The following is a 20,898-nucleotide window of genomic DNA, read 5'->3' on the forward strand; positions in this document are numbered from 1 at the left end:
CAAAGATATGCAGGGTGAGTGCCAAGAGGCTGGAGCCAGGCTCTACTGGGTGATGCCCAATGAGAACACAAGGGGCAGTGGTGGAAGTTGAGGCATAGGAAGTTCCATGGAAACAGGAGGAAGAATTATTTCCCTGTGAGGGTGACAGAAGCCTGGAACAGGCTGCCCAGGGGGGGTTATGGAGTCTCCCTCTCTGGAGATATTCAAGACCCACCTGGATGTGTTCCTGTGTGACCTGGTATAGGTGATCCTGCTCTGGCAGGGGGGTTGGACTGGATGATCTCTTGAGGTCCCTTCCAGCCCCTAACATTCTGTGATTCAGTGAGACTTTCAAGACCCATCTGGATGTGTTCCTGTGTGACCTGTGCTAGATTCTATGGTCCTGCTCTGGCAGGGGGCTTGGACTCAATGACCTTCGGAGCCCCCTTCCAACCCCTAACATCCTGTGATCCTGTGACCCATGGCAAACCACCCTGAAGATTCAGGAGACAGGGAAGAGCCTAAAAAGGCAAATGCTGGTACCATGGGCAGCCCACTGCAGCCCTTAGGTTTGTGATGCCATGAGCTTGGCACAGCAGCCCACGTGTTTCACATTCTTCCAGCCCCTAGATGTAATCAAGCCTCAAGAGATGTCAAAACCTGCTGTACCCAAGCTGTTGGGACAAGCATGGAGTTTATGCATAGAGGACATCTTAAAGTGATTCCTAATAAAACTTGTGAGAAGCTGGATCCAGACACAGCCAGCTCTGTGTGTGTGTGCACAGTATCAGAGATGGCAGTGCTTGGCTGGAGTTGGAGCAACAGATAAATTTTGTTTAGCTTGTTATGGAACAAACCTCTCCTGTTTGCCTTTTCCAAGGTAAGCTTTCAACTGGGAGAGGAGAGAGAGAAATGAGGTGGAAACGTGGCTGTGACCTGAGGAATCAACTAAACAGAAACATCTCCTTAGTGCTCTGAAGGGTGGAACAGTTAACTGCTACAGATGTAACATCAGGCCAGATCATCCACTGCAGGTGTTTAATATCAGAACCGTAGAATCACTAAGGTTGGAAAAGATCATTGACCTTTAAGATCACCAAGTTCAACCATAACCCAACTACCATGACCACTAAACTATACCCTGAAGCACCACATCTATCAACACTGCTTGAACATCTCCAGGGATGGTGACTCCACCACCTCCCTGAGCAGCCTGTTCCAATGCCTGACCACTCTTTCAGAGAAAAAAATCTCCTAATATCCAACCTAAACCTCCCCTGGTACAACTTAAGCCCATTTCCTCTTGTCCTATCACTACTCACTTGGGAGACCAGTAACCTCCTTTCAGGTAGTTGTAGAGAGCAATAAAAGCACAAAACCAATCTCAAAGATCCAAATCCAGTGCAGCTAAGTGTAGACAGCCCTGGAAAATCCAGGGTGAGGAGACTGAAGGGGTTTCCATTTGAGGAAAACCAGGGATGAGCAGTGGGTAGAAGGCTTGGTAGGGTCTCACGATTTTAGCAACATCTGCTCTGGGGAGATGGACTCAAGGATTGTAAACCAGGGCTTGTGCTGTGCAGCACAAGTGCCGGCAGGCCTTGATCCTGTGCTTCATGGAAACACATCTTAAACCTTGGAAATCCAGGGGAAAGACAGGAATCCTCAGAGAGACAGGATTCCTGTGCTAAAAACAGTCCTGTGACACATGATCATCCCTCAACCCTTCTCTACCACTTTTACCTGATGTCTTCTCCAGCTGAAGGAAATTTCTGTACTCAACCTATTGATGTTCTTCCAGGAGCTTTTCAGACTTGGAGGAGAAGAGGGAAACTGCATCCAGGTGTCAGTGATAGAAACACCCTCTGCTTTATCTGGTACATTTGTTAGAGGATCAGCTTGCTTCTATTTTTATTGGATGCTCTTCACTTAACTTCAGCTTTTAAGATCAAACATCACCTCAAGAAAGCTCAAGATAAATCTGCTGTCACTACAGCACTGCAGTATCCAATTTTTGTCTGCCACTGCCTTGTGGACCCTCTCTCTTCTGCCCTCCCTTTTAATATACACACCTTCATTTTTCTGCTGGCATGCAACTTGCAGTGTGGAAGAAAAACCACTGCAGAAGAGAAACTTCTTCAGTGGTTTCCACAAGAGGTGGGAGCAACTCTGCCATTCCTGGAACTGGAGGAAGGAAGTTGCTCATTGCACTCTACCAGTGACCTCATATGGTCTCCTGTCACAAAAAAAAAAAAATAGACAATCAAAAAGCACAACAACCCTCCTCTCCAAATAACCAAAATGCTCCCAAATCTAAAGCCCAGAAGGTATAAGAGCCACTCTAACCTTAAATAACCTAGATCTTTATCCTGTCAGTGTGCTGCTCTCAGCTGTTGTGATGAAGCAGCACTGTTTTACCATGCAGGACTGAAGAACTGAGAGAGAAAGAATAATTGGCACAAGCAGACAGCCCTGATACAACCACCAGTGGCACTACTGGTGAGGAAAAAAGCCACACAGAGTCATCAAGAATGAAAATAGAAGGCATAAAGATACACAGCTGGCTGGAAAATCCAAATGTCTGGCTTTCCACTCAGAGGAATGGTGCTTAGCAAGGAATCCAGGATAGTACCCACCAGGAATTCTTTCTTGCCAGCCAGGTTAACATGATGAAGAAATATGGGACAAAACAGGCAGTAAGAACTTACCTGACCATAAAATCACAGAATTGTCAGAGTTGGAAGGGACCTCAAAGATCATCCAGTTCCACTCCCCCTGCTATGGGCAGGGACACCTCACACCACAGCAGGTTGCTCAGAGCCATGTCCAGCCTGACTGCAAAAACCTCCAGGGATGAGGCTTCCACCACCTCCCTGGGCAATCTGTTCCAGTGTCTCACCACCCTCATGGGGAAGAACTTCTTCCTGACATCCAATCTGACCAAGCAGAGCATTGCACAGACAGGACTGGCCCTGAGCACTCCAGACAGGCAGAGTTCCATTCCTGCAGGTTTCCCAGGAAAAAGAAGGAGCTTTCCCTACCACACAGCTCTCCTGGCACTTCCCTGCAAGGCACAGCCTGTGGCCAGGCCAGATGTGGCCAGAGCAGTGACAACTGCCCCATCCTTAGTCAACAGCAGCTTTGTTTAAGACCAGACTCATAGCTTTGGTGGTTATTGAGGCACACTTTCACTTTTGTGCTAAAGATCACCATTATTTGTGGTGGGCAAGGTCCCCAGCCAGGGGAACTGAGCCCCAGAGCAGCAACCCCTGCGCTTCTTTCCCACCATGAGGGCAGGCTGCCCAGCTTCCCCTGGACACAAGTGTACAGAAAGTCTCTTTCCCCCTAAGAATTAAAAGAGCAGACTCAATGTTCTTTTCCCATGAAATGTAAAAGACATTGAGAAACCTCTAGCACTGGTGATGCTGCCTCACTTCCCAATAGGTTATTTGCTACAAAACACTAAAACATAGACTGTGTGATGCCAATTTCTACATCTTTGTCTTCTAGGAGCTCATTTCAGTATATTTAACTTCTGTTGTCAGCCCTATTAAACAGTTTTCTGGGATAACAGCTGACCTGGATAGGAAAGTGGCCAGATAAAATTTGACCTGCATAGGAAGGTGGCCAGGTAAAAGCAGACTTGGACAGGGAGGTGGTCAGGTAAAAAAAATGACCTGGATAGGAAGGTGGCCAGGTTGTAGTCTGTAGAATTTCACAGAATCACAGAATCAGTAAGGTTGGAAAAGATCTCAAGGATCATCAAAATCCAACCTGTCACCCTACACCTCATGACTATCTGAACCATGGCACCAAGTGCCACGTCCAATCCCCTCTTGAACACCTCCAGGGATGGTGACTCCACCACCTCCCTGGGCAGCACATTCCAATGGCCAACCACTCTCTCTGTGAAGAACTTTCTCCTCACCTCCAGCCTAAACCTCCCCTGGCGCAGCTTGAGACTGTGTCCTCTTGTTCTGCTGCTGCTTGCCTGGGAGAAGAGACCAACCCCCACCTGGCTACAACCTCCCTTCAGGGAGTTGTAGACAGCAATGAGGTCTCCCCTGAGCCTCCTCTTCTCCAGGCTAAACACCCCCAGCTCCCTCAGCCTCTCCTCATAGGGCTTGTGTTCCAGGCCTGTCCCCGTAGGGTTGGTGTTCAAGGCCTCTCCCCAGCCTCGTTGCCCTTCTCTGGACACGTTCAAGTATCTCAATGTCCTTCTTAAATTGAGGAGCCCAGAACTGGACACAGGACTCAAGGTGTGGCCTAACCAGTGCTGTGTACAGGGGTACAATGACCTCCCTGCTCCTGCTGGCCACACTATGCCTGATGCAGGCCAGGATGCCATTGGCTCTCTTGGCCACCTGGGCACACTGCTGGCTCATGTTCAGCTGCTGTCAATCAGTACCCCCAGGTCCCTTTCTGCCTGGCTGCTCTCCAGCCACTCTGACCCCAGCCTGTAGCTCTGCATGGGGTTGTTGTGGCCAAAGTGCAGCACCTGGCACTTGGATTTGTTGAATGCCATCATGTTGGACTCTGCCCATCTGTCCAGCCTGTCAAGGTCCCTCTGCAGAGCCCTTCTGCCCTCAAAGAGATCAACACCTGCTCCCAGCTTGGTGTCATCTGCAAATTTACTGATGACTGATTCAATCCCCTCATCCAGATCATCAATAAAGATACTGAACAGGATGGGGCCCAGCACTGATCCTTGGGGGATACTGCTAGTGCCTGGCCTCCAGCTGGATGTGGCACCATTCACCACCACTCTCTGGGCTCGGCCCTCCAGCCAGTTCCTAACCCAGCACAGAGTGCTGCTGTCCAAGCCACAGGCTGACAGCTTGGCCAGGAGTTTGCTGTGGGGGACAGTGTCAAAGGCCTTGCTGAAGTCCAGGTAGACTACATCCACAGCCTTTCCCACGTCCACCAGGCTGGTCACCTGATCATAGAAGGAGATCAGGTTGGTGAGGCAGGACCTGCCCTTCCTAAACTTGTTGTTTTCAACTCATGATCAATATGCATTTTAGTAAATGACTGAAAAAAAAGAAGTCAGGAGTGGTTAGAGACATCTCTCTTGTTAAGGAAAGCAGATCTGCTGTATTGGCATGCGATAAAGACCTGGGGGTCTTGAGCTAAAAAAACTCTGCTGCCCAGTTCTTCCAGATCTCAGCCTCCTGGTCATAGCTGCAGACTGCACCTCCCCACTGACTCTTCCTTTCAGTTGCTGGCAGTCAGCAGAAAACCAAAGGGAATCAACTCCAACACATTTTTTTTTTCCCCCACAAATAAAATGTGTCTCCAGTCAGTAATAGTAAAACTCTTCAAATGCATTTATTTGTCACCAATGAAAATACTGTACAGTACCCAAGAGAAGGGGCAGGGAAAGGCAATGGGTTAAGACTGGCTTTCATCAATGTCTTTGTCTGGGTCCACCTCAGCAGCTTCGCTCTCCTGCTGCTGTTTCTTCCAGAGTTTAGCCATGGCCAGCAGTTTGAGGTTAGGCTGATTGGCAGTGTCTTCTGGGAAAATATAATCATAGTATTCCTCCCAGCCAGCATCAGACTAGGGAAAAAAAACACCACAAAGCAAGTTAATTTGCAGGTCTGTGCCAGCTGTTAGAAGATGCTTCTAGTAAAGAGTACCAGGGAGACAGAATTCAAATGGATGTTTGTTAGACCACCTGCAAGAGCTGAAACCAAGGGGCTGAATGGGTGCAAGGCAGAACTCCTGCTGTGCCCAGCGAGCAGGCAGAGCTGATCAACAGCCTGGAAGAAACACACTGCCTGCACAGGACTAGCCAAAGCTGTTTTGATTTGCCTGTGGGAGGAGTTCAAAGTAAAGGCAGGTTGAGCATTTGGCAGGAGTCTTTCACCCTGAACCAACTGCTGAAGAGCAGCAGCAAGTGTTGCAGGCCCATGCTTTTCTCCAGTTACTGCAGTCAAACTGGTACTTGGTTCCAGCACCCATCACAGTTGAGTTATTTCCAAGTACCAGACCCCAGCATAAAGCCACCAAGGATTCCAAGAGACTACTTGCATCACTAACTCTTACCCCATCTTCAGCCTGCAGTTTCCTCCTCTTCTTTATCTTTTCAGGCATAAGTTTATCTATTCTCTCTTTAGTGGTCTCAGTTCCAAACTCCTCTTCAAAGCTTCTCCAGGATTCCAGAAGCATCACCCTCTCCTCTTTCTCCTCACAGTTTCGCATTGCCTTGTTGGCCTCTTCGTAAATCTGCCGGCACCTTGACAAACTCTCCTCCCTTCCTGCAGACAGCTCAAACTGTGCAAAGCTGATCCATACCTGTGGAGAAAGCAAACCAAAAGCAGGCTCAAACCTCCAGTCTGACATCTGATAGCGAAGTCACAGTTTAAAAACAGCCAAAGCAGCAAATGTCAGCGCCAGTCTGACGTACTTTTTCATAAGCAGGTATCTATGTTGCTGGTGAGGCACTGGAACAGGTTGCCCAGGGAGGTCGTGGATGTCCCCTCCCTGGAGGTGTTCAAAGGCAGGTTGGATGAGGCCTTGAGCAACCTGCTCTAGTGGAAGGTGTCCCTGCCCCTGGCATGGGGGTTGGAACCTGATGATCTTTAAGATCCCTTCCAACCCGTTCCATGCATTTATGTTCATTTCACACAGGTGAGATTTGCTACAGTTTGGTCAAACAGAAAATTTATATAAGCCATGCTGACCAATTTCTTGCAGTTGCTTTGGGTCATGATAAATCCATCTGCATTTAGTCAAATGACAGCAGCAAACTACATGGGTGGGGGGGGAAATTAAAATAAATCACAACTACTTTTTCCTTGCTAGTCAGCAACTACTTTTTCCAAAGCTACTCAGCAGGAAGAGGGCTGCTTGGAAACCCTCTGCAAAATCTTGATCCATGTAAGATATGGCTGCTGTCATGTGTAATTTAAAAATGTCTTTCCCCTCTTCATGGCACAGGCACAGAACAGAACTCATGTTCTCTACTGACTGGAAAAAGCTAGATAACCAAGTAGTCAGAGGTTTCCACCCATAGAATTCCAGACCAGTTCTGTGTTACAGAATCACAGAAGGCCAGGTTGGAAAGGACCCTGAGGATCATCTGGTCCAACCTTTCCAGGTGATAGTGTAGTTGACATGAGCTGGCCCAGCACCCTGTCAAGCTGAGCCTTAAACTGTCCAATGCAGGCAAATCCACTACTTCCCTTGGGAGACGATTCCAAACTTGTTCTCATGGTGAAACATTTTCTTCTGGATTCCAATGGGAATCACAGAATCCAAAGGGACCTCGAAAGATCATCTAGTCCACCCCCTACTCTAGAGCAGGAGCACCTACAGCAGGTCACACAGGAATGCATCCAGGTGGGTTCTGAATGTCTCCAGAGGAAACTCTACAACCTCTCTAGGCAGCCTGTTCCAAGGCTCTATCACTCTCACAGTGAAAAAGTTTCTCCCTCTGTCCACATGGAACCTCCTCTGCTCCAGTTTGTACCTGTTGCCCCTTGTCCTATCCTTGGACATCACTGAGCAGAGACCAACTTCTCCCAACACTGCCCTTCACATCTTTATAAGCATTAATGAGGTCATCCCTCAGGCTCCTCCAAGCTAAAGGGCCCCAGATCCCTCAGCCCTTCCTCATCAGGGAGATGTTCCACTCCCTTAAGCACCCTTGTGACTCTGTGCTGGGCTCTTTCAAGCAGTTCCCTGAGGTCCTTCTTGAACTGAGGTGCCCAGAACTGGACACAATATTCCAGCTGCAGCCTTACCAGGGCTCACGGACTGGCCTGGAAACCACTACGCAGAGTGCTAATAGCCAGAAGGCAGCCCTTCTCGTAGCCCACCTCCCTTACACACTTTTAAGCCATGATGTTATGCCTTGAGCTAGGCAGAATTTGTCATGCATCTCCCCAGGAGTAAGCTGTCTCCACCACCCCTTGTCCTTTCCATGTGCCTCCTTGTAAGACCACTCAGTGTCCTGGGTGCCCCATACAGACCTTGACGTGCTGTGTCCTCTGCAGCAATCTGCGGTACAGATTTCTTGTTTTCTCGTACTCCTCTTGCTCAATTTCAAAGTCAATGTAGGACTTCCAAAGAACCTGCAAAAAGAAGAAGTCTCTCCTTATGCTCACAGCACACTGAGAGAATGAAAATAAAAGGAAAAAGTGGAGGAGAATCACTCACTCTCACTCAGTCTCAGGGGGGCTGGAAAGGACCTCTGGAGATCATCTAGTCTAACCCCACCCTGGCAAAGCAGGTTCACCTACAGCAGGTGGTACTGTCCAGGCAGGTTTTGAATGACTCCAGAGATGGAGATTCTACCCTCTCTCTGAGCAGCCTCTTCCAGTGCTCTACCACCCACAAAGAACTTCCTCCTCATGTTCAGACAGAACTTCTTATGTTCAAGTTTGTGCTCATTGCCTCTTGTCCTGGGCACCACTGACAAAAGATTGCCCCCCCTTGACACCCAGCTTGTAAGCATTTATAAGCATTGAGAAGATCCCCTCCTCAGCCTTCTCACAGATAAATGTGAAACTGCTGTGGGAAAAAAAAAAAAAAAAAGAAAAAAAGAGTTTGAGAGATCAGAGTATTTATTGACCATAAACTAGGATTAAGACTAAGCAATATAAAATCTTGTGCACGTAATCCATTTAGCCTGCTCCTGTAAGCATGTTTCTCCCTCTATGTTTTAGCATGGCTTTTATAGTCCTGTGTATCCTGCCAAGAAACAGATGCTAAATTAATGAGGCACGGGCTAAGCCCCCACTGTAAGCAGTTCTGCTCGAGCTGGTAGATTATTTACATTTTAATTAGCCAGGCTGTGCAATAAATACCTTCAAGTTGTGCCAGCTGCAAAGTTCAGCCACCCCCTTACCTCTGGCATGTCTAGCCGGGGCTGGCCAATGGCCAGCTCGTATATTGCACGGGCTCTGTCGATGTCACCAAGGATGGTCTCCAGCTCAGCAAATTTAATCCAGGATGTGCAGTTTTCCGGAGCAAACTCCAGGAATTTTTCATACAGCTTTCGGCAGCGATCAAACTCTCGCAGTTGCAGCTCCAGTTCAATGTAACCTTTGAACAGTTTGTTTTTTGGGCATTTACCTATGGATGTCCCCTGTTAAGCACAAAAATACCCCCAAAAACAAACAGAAAAAGCCACTTAAAAATCTTGCAAGGGAAAAAAAATCCCACTTGATTTTCTGAGCATCTGTTCACTCGCCAGTATTTGAACTAAAATTCATTTTTGAAGTAGTTTTTAGGACAGTAGGAAGCCCAACCACTGTTTGCAAAATGTGCACCCACCAACACGAACAAAAACTCTGAAGGCAGAAAGCCTTCTACCTCCTTACACTTTACTCTTTCCAATCAGAGTGGTAAATATTGGAACAGGTTGCCCAGGGATGTGGTTGAGTCCCTGTCCCTGGAGACATTCAAGATCAGATTTGATGTGTCCCTGGGCAGCCTAATGCAGTTGGAGGTGTCCCTGCTGACTGCCCAACTGACAAGATGACCTTTGAGGGCCCCTTCCAACCCAATGCAATCTGTGAATCTGTCAACTTCTATATAACATGGATTTCCTATGAAGCATGAGTTGAAACTCATCCTGGCTCACCAAATGAATACTTCATCTTGCATCAAAACCTGGAGAAAGCACAGTACCAGTCTGTACCAGTCTTCCAGAAAAGCAGTTCTCCAGTATCCCATAAAACAAATTCTATCAAGGGCAGCTGTCTCCTGGACCACCACTGCTATTCATCACTGCACACAGAATTGTTCACGCTTGCTGCCTGCTGCCTTATGGTAAGAGCTAGATGGAGAATAATGCTTTATGGAAGTATTTCCTTTTTATATGCTTCAGCACCTGGAGAAAACTGTTTGTCCTAAGCCATGGTTCCGAGCTGTGAGAAAATGGTTTCTGATTCCAAGTCTGGGAATCTTTCCAAGTAAGAATTAAGAAAGAGCGTATCTGAGGCAAGCACAAAGTAAGCTTCACTCTGAGCTGCTGCTGTAGGCAGCTATTCTTCATGAAGCACTGCAGGCTCTCTCCCCTCAAGCTAATGAGAATTAAGTAATTTGAGATCAAATTCCCTTACTACAATTCTCCTGCAGAACTTTCCTCCATATTGATTATCTTGGTACTTACTAAAACTGGAGGAAACCACCACTTGGGAATATCACTTTGGTCACCACTGTGGCCCCTCAGCTCCATTTCTATTTCAAAATATGCCTTTTCTATTTCAAAATATGCTCAGTTCTTCCCCACCTGCCCCTGTTTTCTCAAGCAGCCTAGGCTCCAGCTGATCTCCCAGTTCCAGCATCTCTCAGGCTCAGGGAAGCAAAGAATTCACACGCCATCTGCAGCCAGTCAAAGTAAGGCAGAGCATGATGCTGCCTGCATGCTGAGGAGAGCTTCAGCATCAGGAGCTGGATCTTCTCTTCTGCATGGGGACAGTGTGGGACCCTCTCCTCAGGACAGCAGCAAGCCTCCTTACCAAAGAGGTGCTTCGAAGTCAACTCATCGCAAAAGAAAGAAACAGCTTGCCTAATCTGGGGCCAGCCCAAAATGGTGCTGTGACTGCAGCAGTCCAATCTGCTTTCCAAAATCAGAAAAAGGTGTCCTACTAAAAAAAAGAGTCTGACAGAGAAATTAAACAGGGGGGGAAGGGAAAACAAACCAAATCAAAACCAGAAGAGAAGCCTAAAAAGAAGCTGAGGAAACTTAGTATTTCTATTGGAGACTAAACAGCCTCATCCAGAATCTACCATAACATTTACCCCTCAAAAGGGGGCAGCCAGAAGCAGGGTGCTGACTGGGGACTTATGGCATTGTTGAGCCAGGCTAGAACAGCAGCAGCTTCAGGACAAATGGCTGCCTTCTCCTGCTGGGAGACAACAACAGACTCACAGGGGACTTAATTCCTCCACTCCACTTTTATCTGGTCGCAGGCAAACTCCAGCTCAAGAGACAAAGCTTTACTAGCACACTGGGGAGAGATCTGCTACAGTGTCATCTACAGGCCACTCACATTTATGCTTTGACTACTGCTGTGCTGTGGGTTTGTTGGACACCCCATCAGTTTCCTCTTTAAAGCTGAGCCACCTCAACTGTTACCAACATCAGCCTTCTCCCCAAATTCCTAATGCTATCACTGAGCTTATTCAGAGTATCTGAACTGAAGGGAAAGACAGTTTTTCATTTTAAAGGCTTTGCTGCCCAAATGTACTCCATTGTTCTCTGACATGCTGACATTCACAGAGGGAATTTGCACAGAAGCTCTTGAGCCTGCCCAAAGTCCCTGTGATTGCTTCTATCAGCAGCCTGGTAGCTGGGATTGAAATCCTCTATTCAGCAGGTCCTAATTTCTGAGAGTTAAAACCTCCTATTTATTGGAAGTGTTTCTTAAAATGCTATTGTTAGAACAAGTATCTCTTAAAGAAATCAGCAGCAGACAATAAATTCCCCAGTGCACTAAGCTGATTTGGGTCCTCCTGCATTCAGAGGTGTGTTCTGTCAGCAGAAACACGAAAGCTGCAATTCCTTCCTGCCCCCGGCTAATTCATCATTATCAAGCTCTGCTTCTTTTTAAATCATACACGACAGTAAATACTGGTCCCTGCAGACTCCTTGGATGCTTTAAGTGGATTAAACCAGCCATTCATAAAGGACAATTTAAGATATTTTAATGCCATTCCCTTGTTACTGTTAGCAAAGTCAATTATGGAATTAACCAAAGCTTACCAAAGCTCTCCTGGCAAGTGGGAGATTTTTCTGGCGTATTTCAAACTGGGCATACAGCAGCCATATCTTGGCAAAGGTAAACTAGAAGAAAAAAGAACAATGTGGTACTTGGGCAGGAGGTTTACTAAATAATACAGTATGTGGTGCTTAAAAGAATACAACAATTAATCTGTCTACATAAGCTGTTATTACCACAGCAACTAGTAACAACTGGATGTCTTCCTATGTGATCTGCTTTAGGTGATCCTGCCCTGGCAGCCCAGTTGGACTTGATCTTCAGAAGTCTCTTCCAACCCCTACCATTCTGTGTGATTCTGTGAAAAGTTATGAGTTCATAACCCAAAAGAACCTCTCTAGAACAAGAAAATATATACTCCACCGTGAATGAAGGACAAAGGGCCAGGACTGAAGTCGTCTTAAAGAAAGAAATATTTGTTAACGAGTCAATTGTTTGTTAGAACATCAGCCATCCCTCAATCAATTAACAGCTAGTTACAGATATTAATCTACAAGTTGATACTCAGATGACATGATTAATGACAAACTAGAAATGGGAGTACCTGATCTTAAATTTCTTGCCAATCCAAGGCAATGCTGATTCATTGTTTTAAAGGTTTGGCTGTGTAAATATTTCAGTTAAACCTAATTAGCAAAACAAAACCCCAAAGCTCAGCCTTTTCGATGGGGAATACACAACTGAGAGATGGTTTGTCAAATGCACCTCCCTCAGCTGGGGACATGCAGACAATTACAGCAGTGGTTATAAAAGGTGGACCCCATCTAAAACAGAGCAACAAGTATTCTGCAGAGATTAAAAGCAATTAGGCTGAGGAAGAAAATTAATAAGGAATAGGTAAGTGTTCTTCTCTACTGCTTAACACTACTGGACTAACCCCTGCCTATGTGTTATTTAATCTTCTCAGAAAATACTTAGTAACTTGAAAATACAGAAGAAAGCCTTGCATTCCATCTATGTGAGCAAAACTGATACAAGTTCATGACCTGCTACTCCCCATTCATGACCTGTAAATTTTAGCTAACACCTTAGCTTAAAAAACCAGAACAATCAATTTTGGAAGATGGATGTTATAAGAAACTGGAAAGGACACAAATTCCTGAGCAGTCTTCATGGATGTGCTAACAGCACACACCACAGGCTGGGAAGGGAAGGAAACCAAAGGATCTTATCCAGGGACTTTTAATCCAAGACTCAGAAGGAAGTGCTGGAGGATCCATACCTTCTTGTGGGGAATGAGCTCCACACATGCCTGATACACCTGTCTGGTTCGCTCTGGATCCTGTAAGAACAAAATTAAATACTTCATTTCCTGCTAAAGCTGCACTCTTTTAAATCATGCAATGGCTGCAAAATTGCAGAACAGTATTTTTAAGTCAAGCTGTTTAGAAGTTAAGCACATTCATCTACTTACTGTTTGCAATTCAGATGGCAACTTGTGACAATCACTAAGTCATCTCTTTAAAAATCAAAGTTCAACACTAAGAATTGGACAATAAAGCCAGGAGTGTCCCCATTTGGGAGAAAAAGTCTTTTCTTTAACAGACATTGAATGTCTTTAGTACCCTACAATTGTATGAAATAAAAAGCTGCTGTAATGGTAGAGAAGAAAAACTTGCACAGCCTCAGAAGAACACTATAGCTGCTTCACAGAACAACTTCACAAATAGTTCTGTTAAATATAAAACTACTTCACAAGTTCAGGTAACAGCCTGGAACAGGCCATTAAGATGAGGTCAGGAAGACCTACTTCTGCTTTTATTATCAGCATGTTTCTGGATGAATTGGGGCAAAAGTGAAATATGTTTTTTCCCCTATGCATAGATTTATAGAATGGTTTGGGTTGGAAGGGACCTTAAAAGATCATCAGTTCCACCCCCCCTGCCATGGGCAAGGACACCTTCCACTACACCAGGTTGCTCAAGGCCTCATCCAGCCTGGCCTTAAAACACCTCCAGGGAGGGAGCATCCACAACCTCCCTGGGCAACCCTGGATGAGAAGGGAAAAATAAGGGGTAGGAAATCCCACACAAACAGCCAATTTTGTAGTTAGTTATATAAGTAAGCCAATGTGTAGTTTTTATCTGTGCAGAAGGAAAGCATTTGGGAAGGAAAAAAAAGAAAAGCTGAGTTGTTACTACTTGCCTTTGCCTCCAGCTCTTCATACAATGCATAGTTAATCCAAAGGTAGATGTATCTCTTCCAGTGCCTCTTCTCCTGAATTGGGGGCACGTTGGCAATGGCTCTTTCATACACTTCTCGGACAGTCTCGGCATCTGCATCGCTTTCAACTAACCTCAGGTAGTCAAACCAGGCATCATAGTTATGGGGATTTGCCTTCCAGAAAGATGGGAAGCATGGAAAAACTTCAGTAAATACAAATGACAGACCTTGTTCCTTTACATGCAGTTTTAATTCAGTATCTCTCCTCTAAGATGGATCATTGGAATATTCATGAAAACTCTCAGTCTTAGATATCCTTAAGTTAGAGCTTTTGGTTAAAGCTAAAGTGCTTTTGTTTATCATTATTTTACCTACAAACACACCTTAAGGCAAATAAACTGAACTATGAGAAGGGGTGAGGAAATGATGAAATATGAAGTATTCAGTGGATAGTAGATAGGTGTGGTTGAGGCCCTGTCCCTAAAGACATTCAAGATCAGAGTCCATGCATCCTCAGGCAGCCTGATGTAGTTGGAGGTGTCCCTGCTGACTGCAGGGGGGTTGGATAAGTGATATTTGAGGGTCCCTTCCAACCCAATGCAATCTGTGAATCTGTGGCACACCAGCTTCCTCATAAAGGTATTCACATAGGTGGTGTCCTGTATGGGTCACTGCATAACAGAAATGAAGAAGTAAGATACAAGCTAAACTGCTGTGATGGCTGTGAAGGGTTTTGAACTCCCAGTTAAGCAAACCTTGGCTCCACAATCTACATTCCAACACAGAAACAAAAGCAGTGAATGCAGGTATCATGCTCTGCCCCATGAATGGAATTCTGCCTCCACAAAGAGTGCTCTCTCAGCATTTGCTTGGACTGAGCAACAAGGCTAACGAGAAACTAATCAGCCTTCATATGAGATTCTTGTGTACCAGCACCAGCTGAACGTATGATAAGCCCACAGGATATGTGTGATACCTACCTTCACTTCCTCTTCATACTGGAATCTCCTCTTGCTGACAATGATGTCTTCAATTCCCCTTCTGTCTCCGAACTTCTTCTCAAAGATGGTGTAGTTCTTGAAGAGATTTTGAGCATCCTGTTTGGGAATTCTATCCAAGGCGTACTTGTAGATGACCCTTACTCTTTCAAACTGAAAATATATTTAGTATCACTTGAGCAATATTTACAAAGTAGCTTCTGTCCTCTCTCATTTCTCATTGAACTTTTGGCAATATTTAGAATACAGAATATTTAGAATTTAGAAAATTTAGAATACAGAATCACACATCAGAGTAGATTATTTGATTTATGACAAGACTAACAGATGTCCCTGAAGAATAAATTTTGGAATAAAAGAAAAAAAAATCCTGTAAATACCAAACCACACTCTCTCCTACACATTTACAGGCTTGGAATGTTTAAAATACTTTTAAGAGGTCATGTTTAGGGTTTTGGGTTCAGGGAATGTTTTCAGTTCTTTTGATGGCCCAAGCTCTTTAGAGAGATGATCTAAGAAGACTACAGCTGATTCTGGTTTTTATCATGCAGGCCTACAACCTCTCAGAAACATACAAAGCTGAGCATATGGACTTGATGTGACAGTGTTCTCAGGCTTGGCAGATCTGGTGCCCACCTTTCTTTAAAACATATTTCCTTGATGTTGCCAAAAGGCAAATAGAATCTAGGCAAAAACTTGTCTCCTTAACTCTGCCTACAATAACAATCTCTTAGGGTGTTGAAAACCAAGCATTGCAGTGAATGTTAAATGGGCCTGAGTTGGATGGGGGCATTACCCTGATGTATTATCAAGGAGGACTTACTTCTTTCTGGTTCTCCTCAAACTTCGCAAAAGCCACATACAAATGCTCATCCATGTGCTCTTCTCCAAAGAACTCCACTGCCCTCTCATACACTTTCCTGGCATGAGCAAAATAGCTGTGCTTCTCCTCAAAGCGGGCATACTTGATCCAGTTCTTCACATCAGGATGAACAATAACAAGTGCAGGGTGTTAAAGAAACAGTGGTGGTTGAGTTGGGTATTTCAAATTGCACTACATGGTCAGGAACTACATGAAACAACTCCCAAGGATGGCATGAGAGAAATGCAGCTGGGAAGAAGACACAAACCAGCTCTAAGCATGCAAAGGTTTTGTGCCTTATTGAGAACTTCAAACAGGACAAAAACTGGGCAAGGATCAGAGAGAAGTTTAAAGAGGAGAAACTTGAAATATGACAATGGTGAGAAAAGCAGAAAGCATGAGTGCTGTTATACATTGTTGTGGTAGGATGAACAGTCAACTGAATTTGGAGGCATATCCCAAACATGCTTTCAACACCTACTGCTGACTCAGCACACCACAGTGAAAAAGAGCACAGGGATATGGCTGGCAATAGAATAGATAAGAAAGAAATGAAAAATGCAATCCTGAACTTGGGCAGGTGCTGTAAAGTACTAAAAAGGATATATCTCTCATAAATGGTCCGTGCCCTGTCCACCTCCTTGTATCTCAGCTCAAAGTTAATGTAGGAATGCCAGGCTTGCTCCTCTGGTTGCCACTCCATCCAACGTTCAAACACCTGCCGTGATCCAGCAATGTTCCCCAACATCTCTTCCATGTAAGTGTACTTATACCTTAGAAAACAAAAGCAAGCTTTTACAGCCACTTAGTAAACACATAAATTACAAAGATTATTTTTTGAGTGCTCAGTAAGAGCATTATACATTTTTTATTTTCACCTATTCCCCACCTTCACCCTAGAAATGCCTCTAGATCCTGTTGTGACTGGCAGCATGACATGAACATCCTCCTCTCCCAATAGTCTTACCACTTGGAAAGTATCATAGAATTACAGCATGGCCTAGGTTGGAAGAGAACTTAAGAGATTAGCTACTCCAACTTCCCTGCCATGGGCAGGGACCTCTCAACTGGACTTGCTTGCCCAAGGCCTCATCCAACCTGCCCTTGAATACCTCCAGGGAGGGGGCATCTACAACCACTCTGGGCAACCTATTCCAGTCTTGGCACCCTTGTACCGAAGAACTTCCTAACATCTAGTCTAAACCTACCCTCCCTCAGCATCAAACCATTCCCCCTTGTCCTGTTGCTAGACACCACTATGAAAAGTTCCTCTCTAGCCTTTCTGTAGGTTACCTTCAGGTATTGGAAGGCAGCTATAAAGGTCCCCCAGGAGTCTTCTCTTCTCCAGGCTGAACAACTCCATCTCCCTCAGCCTGTCCTCATAAAGGTGCTCCAGTCCTTTTGGACTTGCTTTAACAGTTCTATGTCCTTCTCTCAATGGAGACACCAGAACTGGATGCGGTATTTGAGGTGGGGTCTCAGCAGAGCAGAGTCAAGGGGCAGAATCCCCTCTCTTGCCCTGCTGGCCACATTCGATGTAGCCCAGCACGTGGCTGCCTTCTGGGCTGCATGAGTGCACTGCTGGCTCATGGTGAGCTGCTCATCAATCAACACCCCCAAGTCTTTTTCTTCAGGGCTCCTCTCAACCCAGTCTGCACTCATTCTCTATCTGTGCCTGGGATTGGCCTAAATACAGGTACAAAACCTTTCCAACACTTAAGCCTGAAGACTTGGAGAAACAGCAAACAAAGCACTTTCATGTGACACCAAAACACAGAAGTGCTCTGGAGTCTCTGGGGGTAGAAGCAATGCTCCATGCCCTGCAAACATACCAGAACTGGTTCACCCTGGGGAGGGTGGTAATGGCTCTGTCCCAGATGTTGCGGGCGTGATTAACCTGGCGGTTCTTCATCTCCATCTCTGCATATTTCAGCCAGAGGGTGACGTTTCTGTAGTCCACGTCTAAAGCACGCTCGTAAATGGATCGGGCTCTGGAAAGCAAAGAGAAGTTGGGTGTGTAATGTGCCCCCAAGACTTTCATGGTGTTTGTCACACGTCACAAAAGGTTTGGATCCCAAATTACCTCTGTATTTCTTTCAGGCTTTCCTCCCATTGTGCGTACTTTATCCAGTTACTGATAACAGTCCTGTTTTTTCTGATGTTATCTTCAAAAGTCTGAGGAGAAAATTATTTCTGTGAGTGACAAATCCTTCTGTGCAGATCAATCAGTGGCTTATAGAATGTTATCATGGGAATGAACTCTGAATGTCTTACACCCCTGCAGATGGTGTAACAAATCATACTCAATGCAACACTTTCTAAAAATCATGTAACAGAAGCTTGAAGAGTGGATCATCAAACAGGACAGGACTGAACTCAAGTTCCTGCAACCTGATACCTGAAATACTCATAGAATAATCACAGAATGTTAGGAGTTGGAAGGGACCTCATCCAGTCCAACCTCTCAGCCAAAGCAGGATCACCTGGGGCAGGCCACACAGGAATGCATCCAGATGGGTTTTGAAGGTCTCCAGAGATGGAGACTCCACAACCTTTCTTGCTTTATCTTTAAAGCAAGATGCCTTATCCCCTGGATTTAATGTGCTGGCTTCAAAGTTTCTAGACAAATTTCACTGCTTAGTGCCAATGGTGAGGGCATTTTCAGCCTTGTTTGGCTATTGTCAAGATCTATATTACTACTAGTACTAGTATTTAAAGTATAGTTGAACATGGTTTACACAGATTCACAGACTGCATTGGTTTGGAAGGGACACTCAAAGGTCATCTTGTCCAACTTCCTTGCAGTTAGCACAGACACCTCCAACTACTTCAGGCTGTCCAGGGCCACATCAAGGCTAATCTTGAATGTCTTCAGGGATGGGGCTGCAACCACATGCCTTGGCAACCAGTTCCAGCACTTTACCACTCTTGTTGTAAAGACCTTGCTCCTGAACACAGGTTGTGCTTAATACACATAATATGGTGGCTTCTCACTGCTGATCCTAGAGATGAGCATAAGTAACATCAACCATTGTCTTTGCAGTGCTATGGTGTTGATCACCCAACTCCATCTGCTCTGTGTTTGTCTCAGTGAGGTACACCAGCAGCCAGCACAGTGCAGCCTGAAACCTTCATCAGGAGTCCTAGCCACAACAGCAAGGAGGGAAATAAACCCTCAAGGCTGAGTACAGGGATGATGGTTGTGCTACAATGGAACCCAGATCTGAATATATGCTTCAGGAAATTAGACATCAGGAGAAAGTTCTCTACAATGAGAGTGGCTGCTCATGGACGTAACTGAGGACCCATCCCTGAAGACATCCAAGATCAGGCTTGATGTGGCCCTGGGCAGCCTGATCTAGATAGAGATGTCCCTACTCACTGCAAGGGGATTGGACAAGATGACGTTTGAGGGTGCCTTCCAACTCGATGCAATCTGTGAATGACAGCCCTGATTTATGCGGCCTGTGTCTAAAACAATTGCTGAAAACATTTGGAGTTCCCTGTTAGAAAGATGCTTGCTTTGCTGATCCAAGACAGCAATTATCAAAGCAAAAAAAGCTGAACAAAACCATAAATAAGTATGCACAAGCAAAACTATTCCTTTAAATACATTAGAAAAAAAAATATACCTCATCTGACACACAACTCACATTTCAAGCCAATCATCAAACCCAACCCTGATTGGTGTAGAAAGCTGTGTTCAAAAGGGTGCTTAAGAAGTACCATAATTACGTAGAAAAGAAGTAAAATTTGCAAACATTCTTTTTCTAAACAGTTGAAGTGGAAAACCAGCAGCATTACTGCAAAGCTTGCCGAAGTCCTCTCATGCTGACTGGCCAGATACTAGTCATAGTAAAGAAGCTGTGTATAAACCATGTATTAACCCTTGCAATGTTTTGAACACACGAGGTGCTGTGTACTACCAAATTTTATGTTAAGCAACCTGGGTTTTAAATTCACAACTTTTGCACAAAAGTAGCAATTTCTGTGAAAACGTTAAGAATCGCTATTCAAGCGGAAACCCCACAAGTAATATAAGATACATCTTGTTTAAGTTACAACGTAATAAAACCGTAGTGCTTTATATCCAGGTTTGAAGTTTTTCCTTTACCTTCCTTTTCCGGAGCTTGTAGTCATTTAACTCTTCAACATCTGTGATCTTCTGTTGTGGCGGTGGTGGAAGAAGTTCGAGTTCTCTCTCTTTTGCTTCTCTTAGAAGCTGTTCTGCTGTTATCTGAACTTCTGCAGGTGCTTTATTTTTCACCTGTAAAGGAAAGTGGCTTGATTCACGTTTTCTCCTTTTAATGCAAACCTGAAAGGTCCCCCACGACAGATTTACTCCAGTGCTTTACTACGTTCGGTATTTACCAATGACGGCCCCAGAGTCCTCCCCCACTTCCCTATCCGAGACCGACGGGGACCTTACGGCCAGCATCAGCTCGGACCTAGGCAGTTCCTGCCCGGGACGTGAGTCGAAGCAAAGCCGCCCGAGGCCGCGGGATGGGCGGTCGCACAAGCGGAGGAGCGCGGCACAGAGCCGCGGCCGGCCGCCTCTCACGCCGCATTTCAGCAAGGCTGCGCGACCGCGAAGGTTACCCGCCGCTTCACCCGGTCTCCCCAGCCGCCCTCCCCAGCCTGTGGCCCGGATCGGCCGCCTCTTCCCACGCACCTTCGCTACTTTGGGGATCCGCTGCTTCCCGGCCGCCGTAGACGCCATCTTGCCGCCTCTCCGCGCTAGCCCTGCCCTGTCACCCCCGACCTCACGCAGCACCGGCGAGCGTCGTTACCGGGGAAACGGCGGCGCGTCCCGACGCCGGCGGGGAGCTGTGTGGGGCCGGACACATAGTCGGTTCCGAGCCAGGCCGCTCCACTAGTGCCGGGGAACGGGGCTCGCCGCCGTGACAGGACGGTGAGTTCCCGGTGCAGCCAGAGGACCGGCGCTCCCCAACGGCTCGACGGGCCGGGAGAGAGGCACTGGGCGGGCTTGGCCGATAGCTTGTGAGACTGAAGGCGGGTAGCCAGGGATGGGTGCAGTAGCAGTGATACGTGCGAGCCTCACGATGTGGCAGGCTCTGTGGCAACGCGCGGCCCGAGAGGTGTTAGCGGTGAGGGCGGTAAAATCCCGTCCTGCCCTTCCCGCCTTCCCTCTCAGGGGAGCGCT

At 46.1% G+C, this 20,898-nt stretch overlaps 1 protein-coding gene across 1 annotated transcript; it reads right to left on the reverse strand.

Moving 5' to 3' along the window:
* Positions 1–5,367: 5,367 nt before the first annotated feature.
* Positions 5,368–17,667, reverse strand: CRNKL1 (crooked neck pre-mRNA splicing factor 1). Its single transcript, XM_054383529.1, has 11 exons — positions 17,567–17,667; positions 16,341–16,507; positions 15,696–15,874; positions 14,855–15,025; positions 13,857–14,048; positions 12,934–12,993; positions 11,696–11,776; positions 8,831–9,070; positions 7,953–8,054; positions 6,025–6,273; positions 5,368–5,535 (listed from the first exon to the last, which is right to left on the reverse strand). Exons 1-11 carry the CDS (start codon positions 17,650–17,652, stop codon positions 5,368–5,370), a joined length of 1,695 nt encoding a protein of 564 aa, XP_054239504.1. The 5' UTR covers positions 17,653–17,667.
* Positions 17,668–20,898: the final 3,231 nt, after the last annotated feature.

The sequence above is a fragment of the Indicator indicator genome, chromosome 9, assembly GCF_027791375.1.
Source record: "Indicator indicator isolate 239-I01 chromosome 9, UM_Iind_1.1, whole genome shotgun sequence".
NCBI lineage: Eukaryota > Metazoa > Chordata > Aves > Piciformes > Indicatoridae > Indicator > Indicator indicator.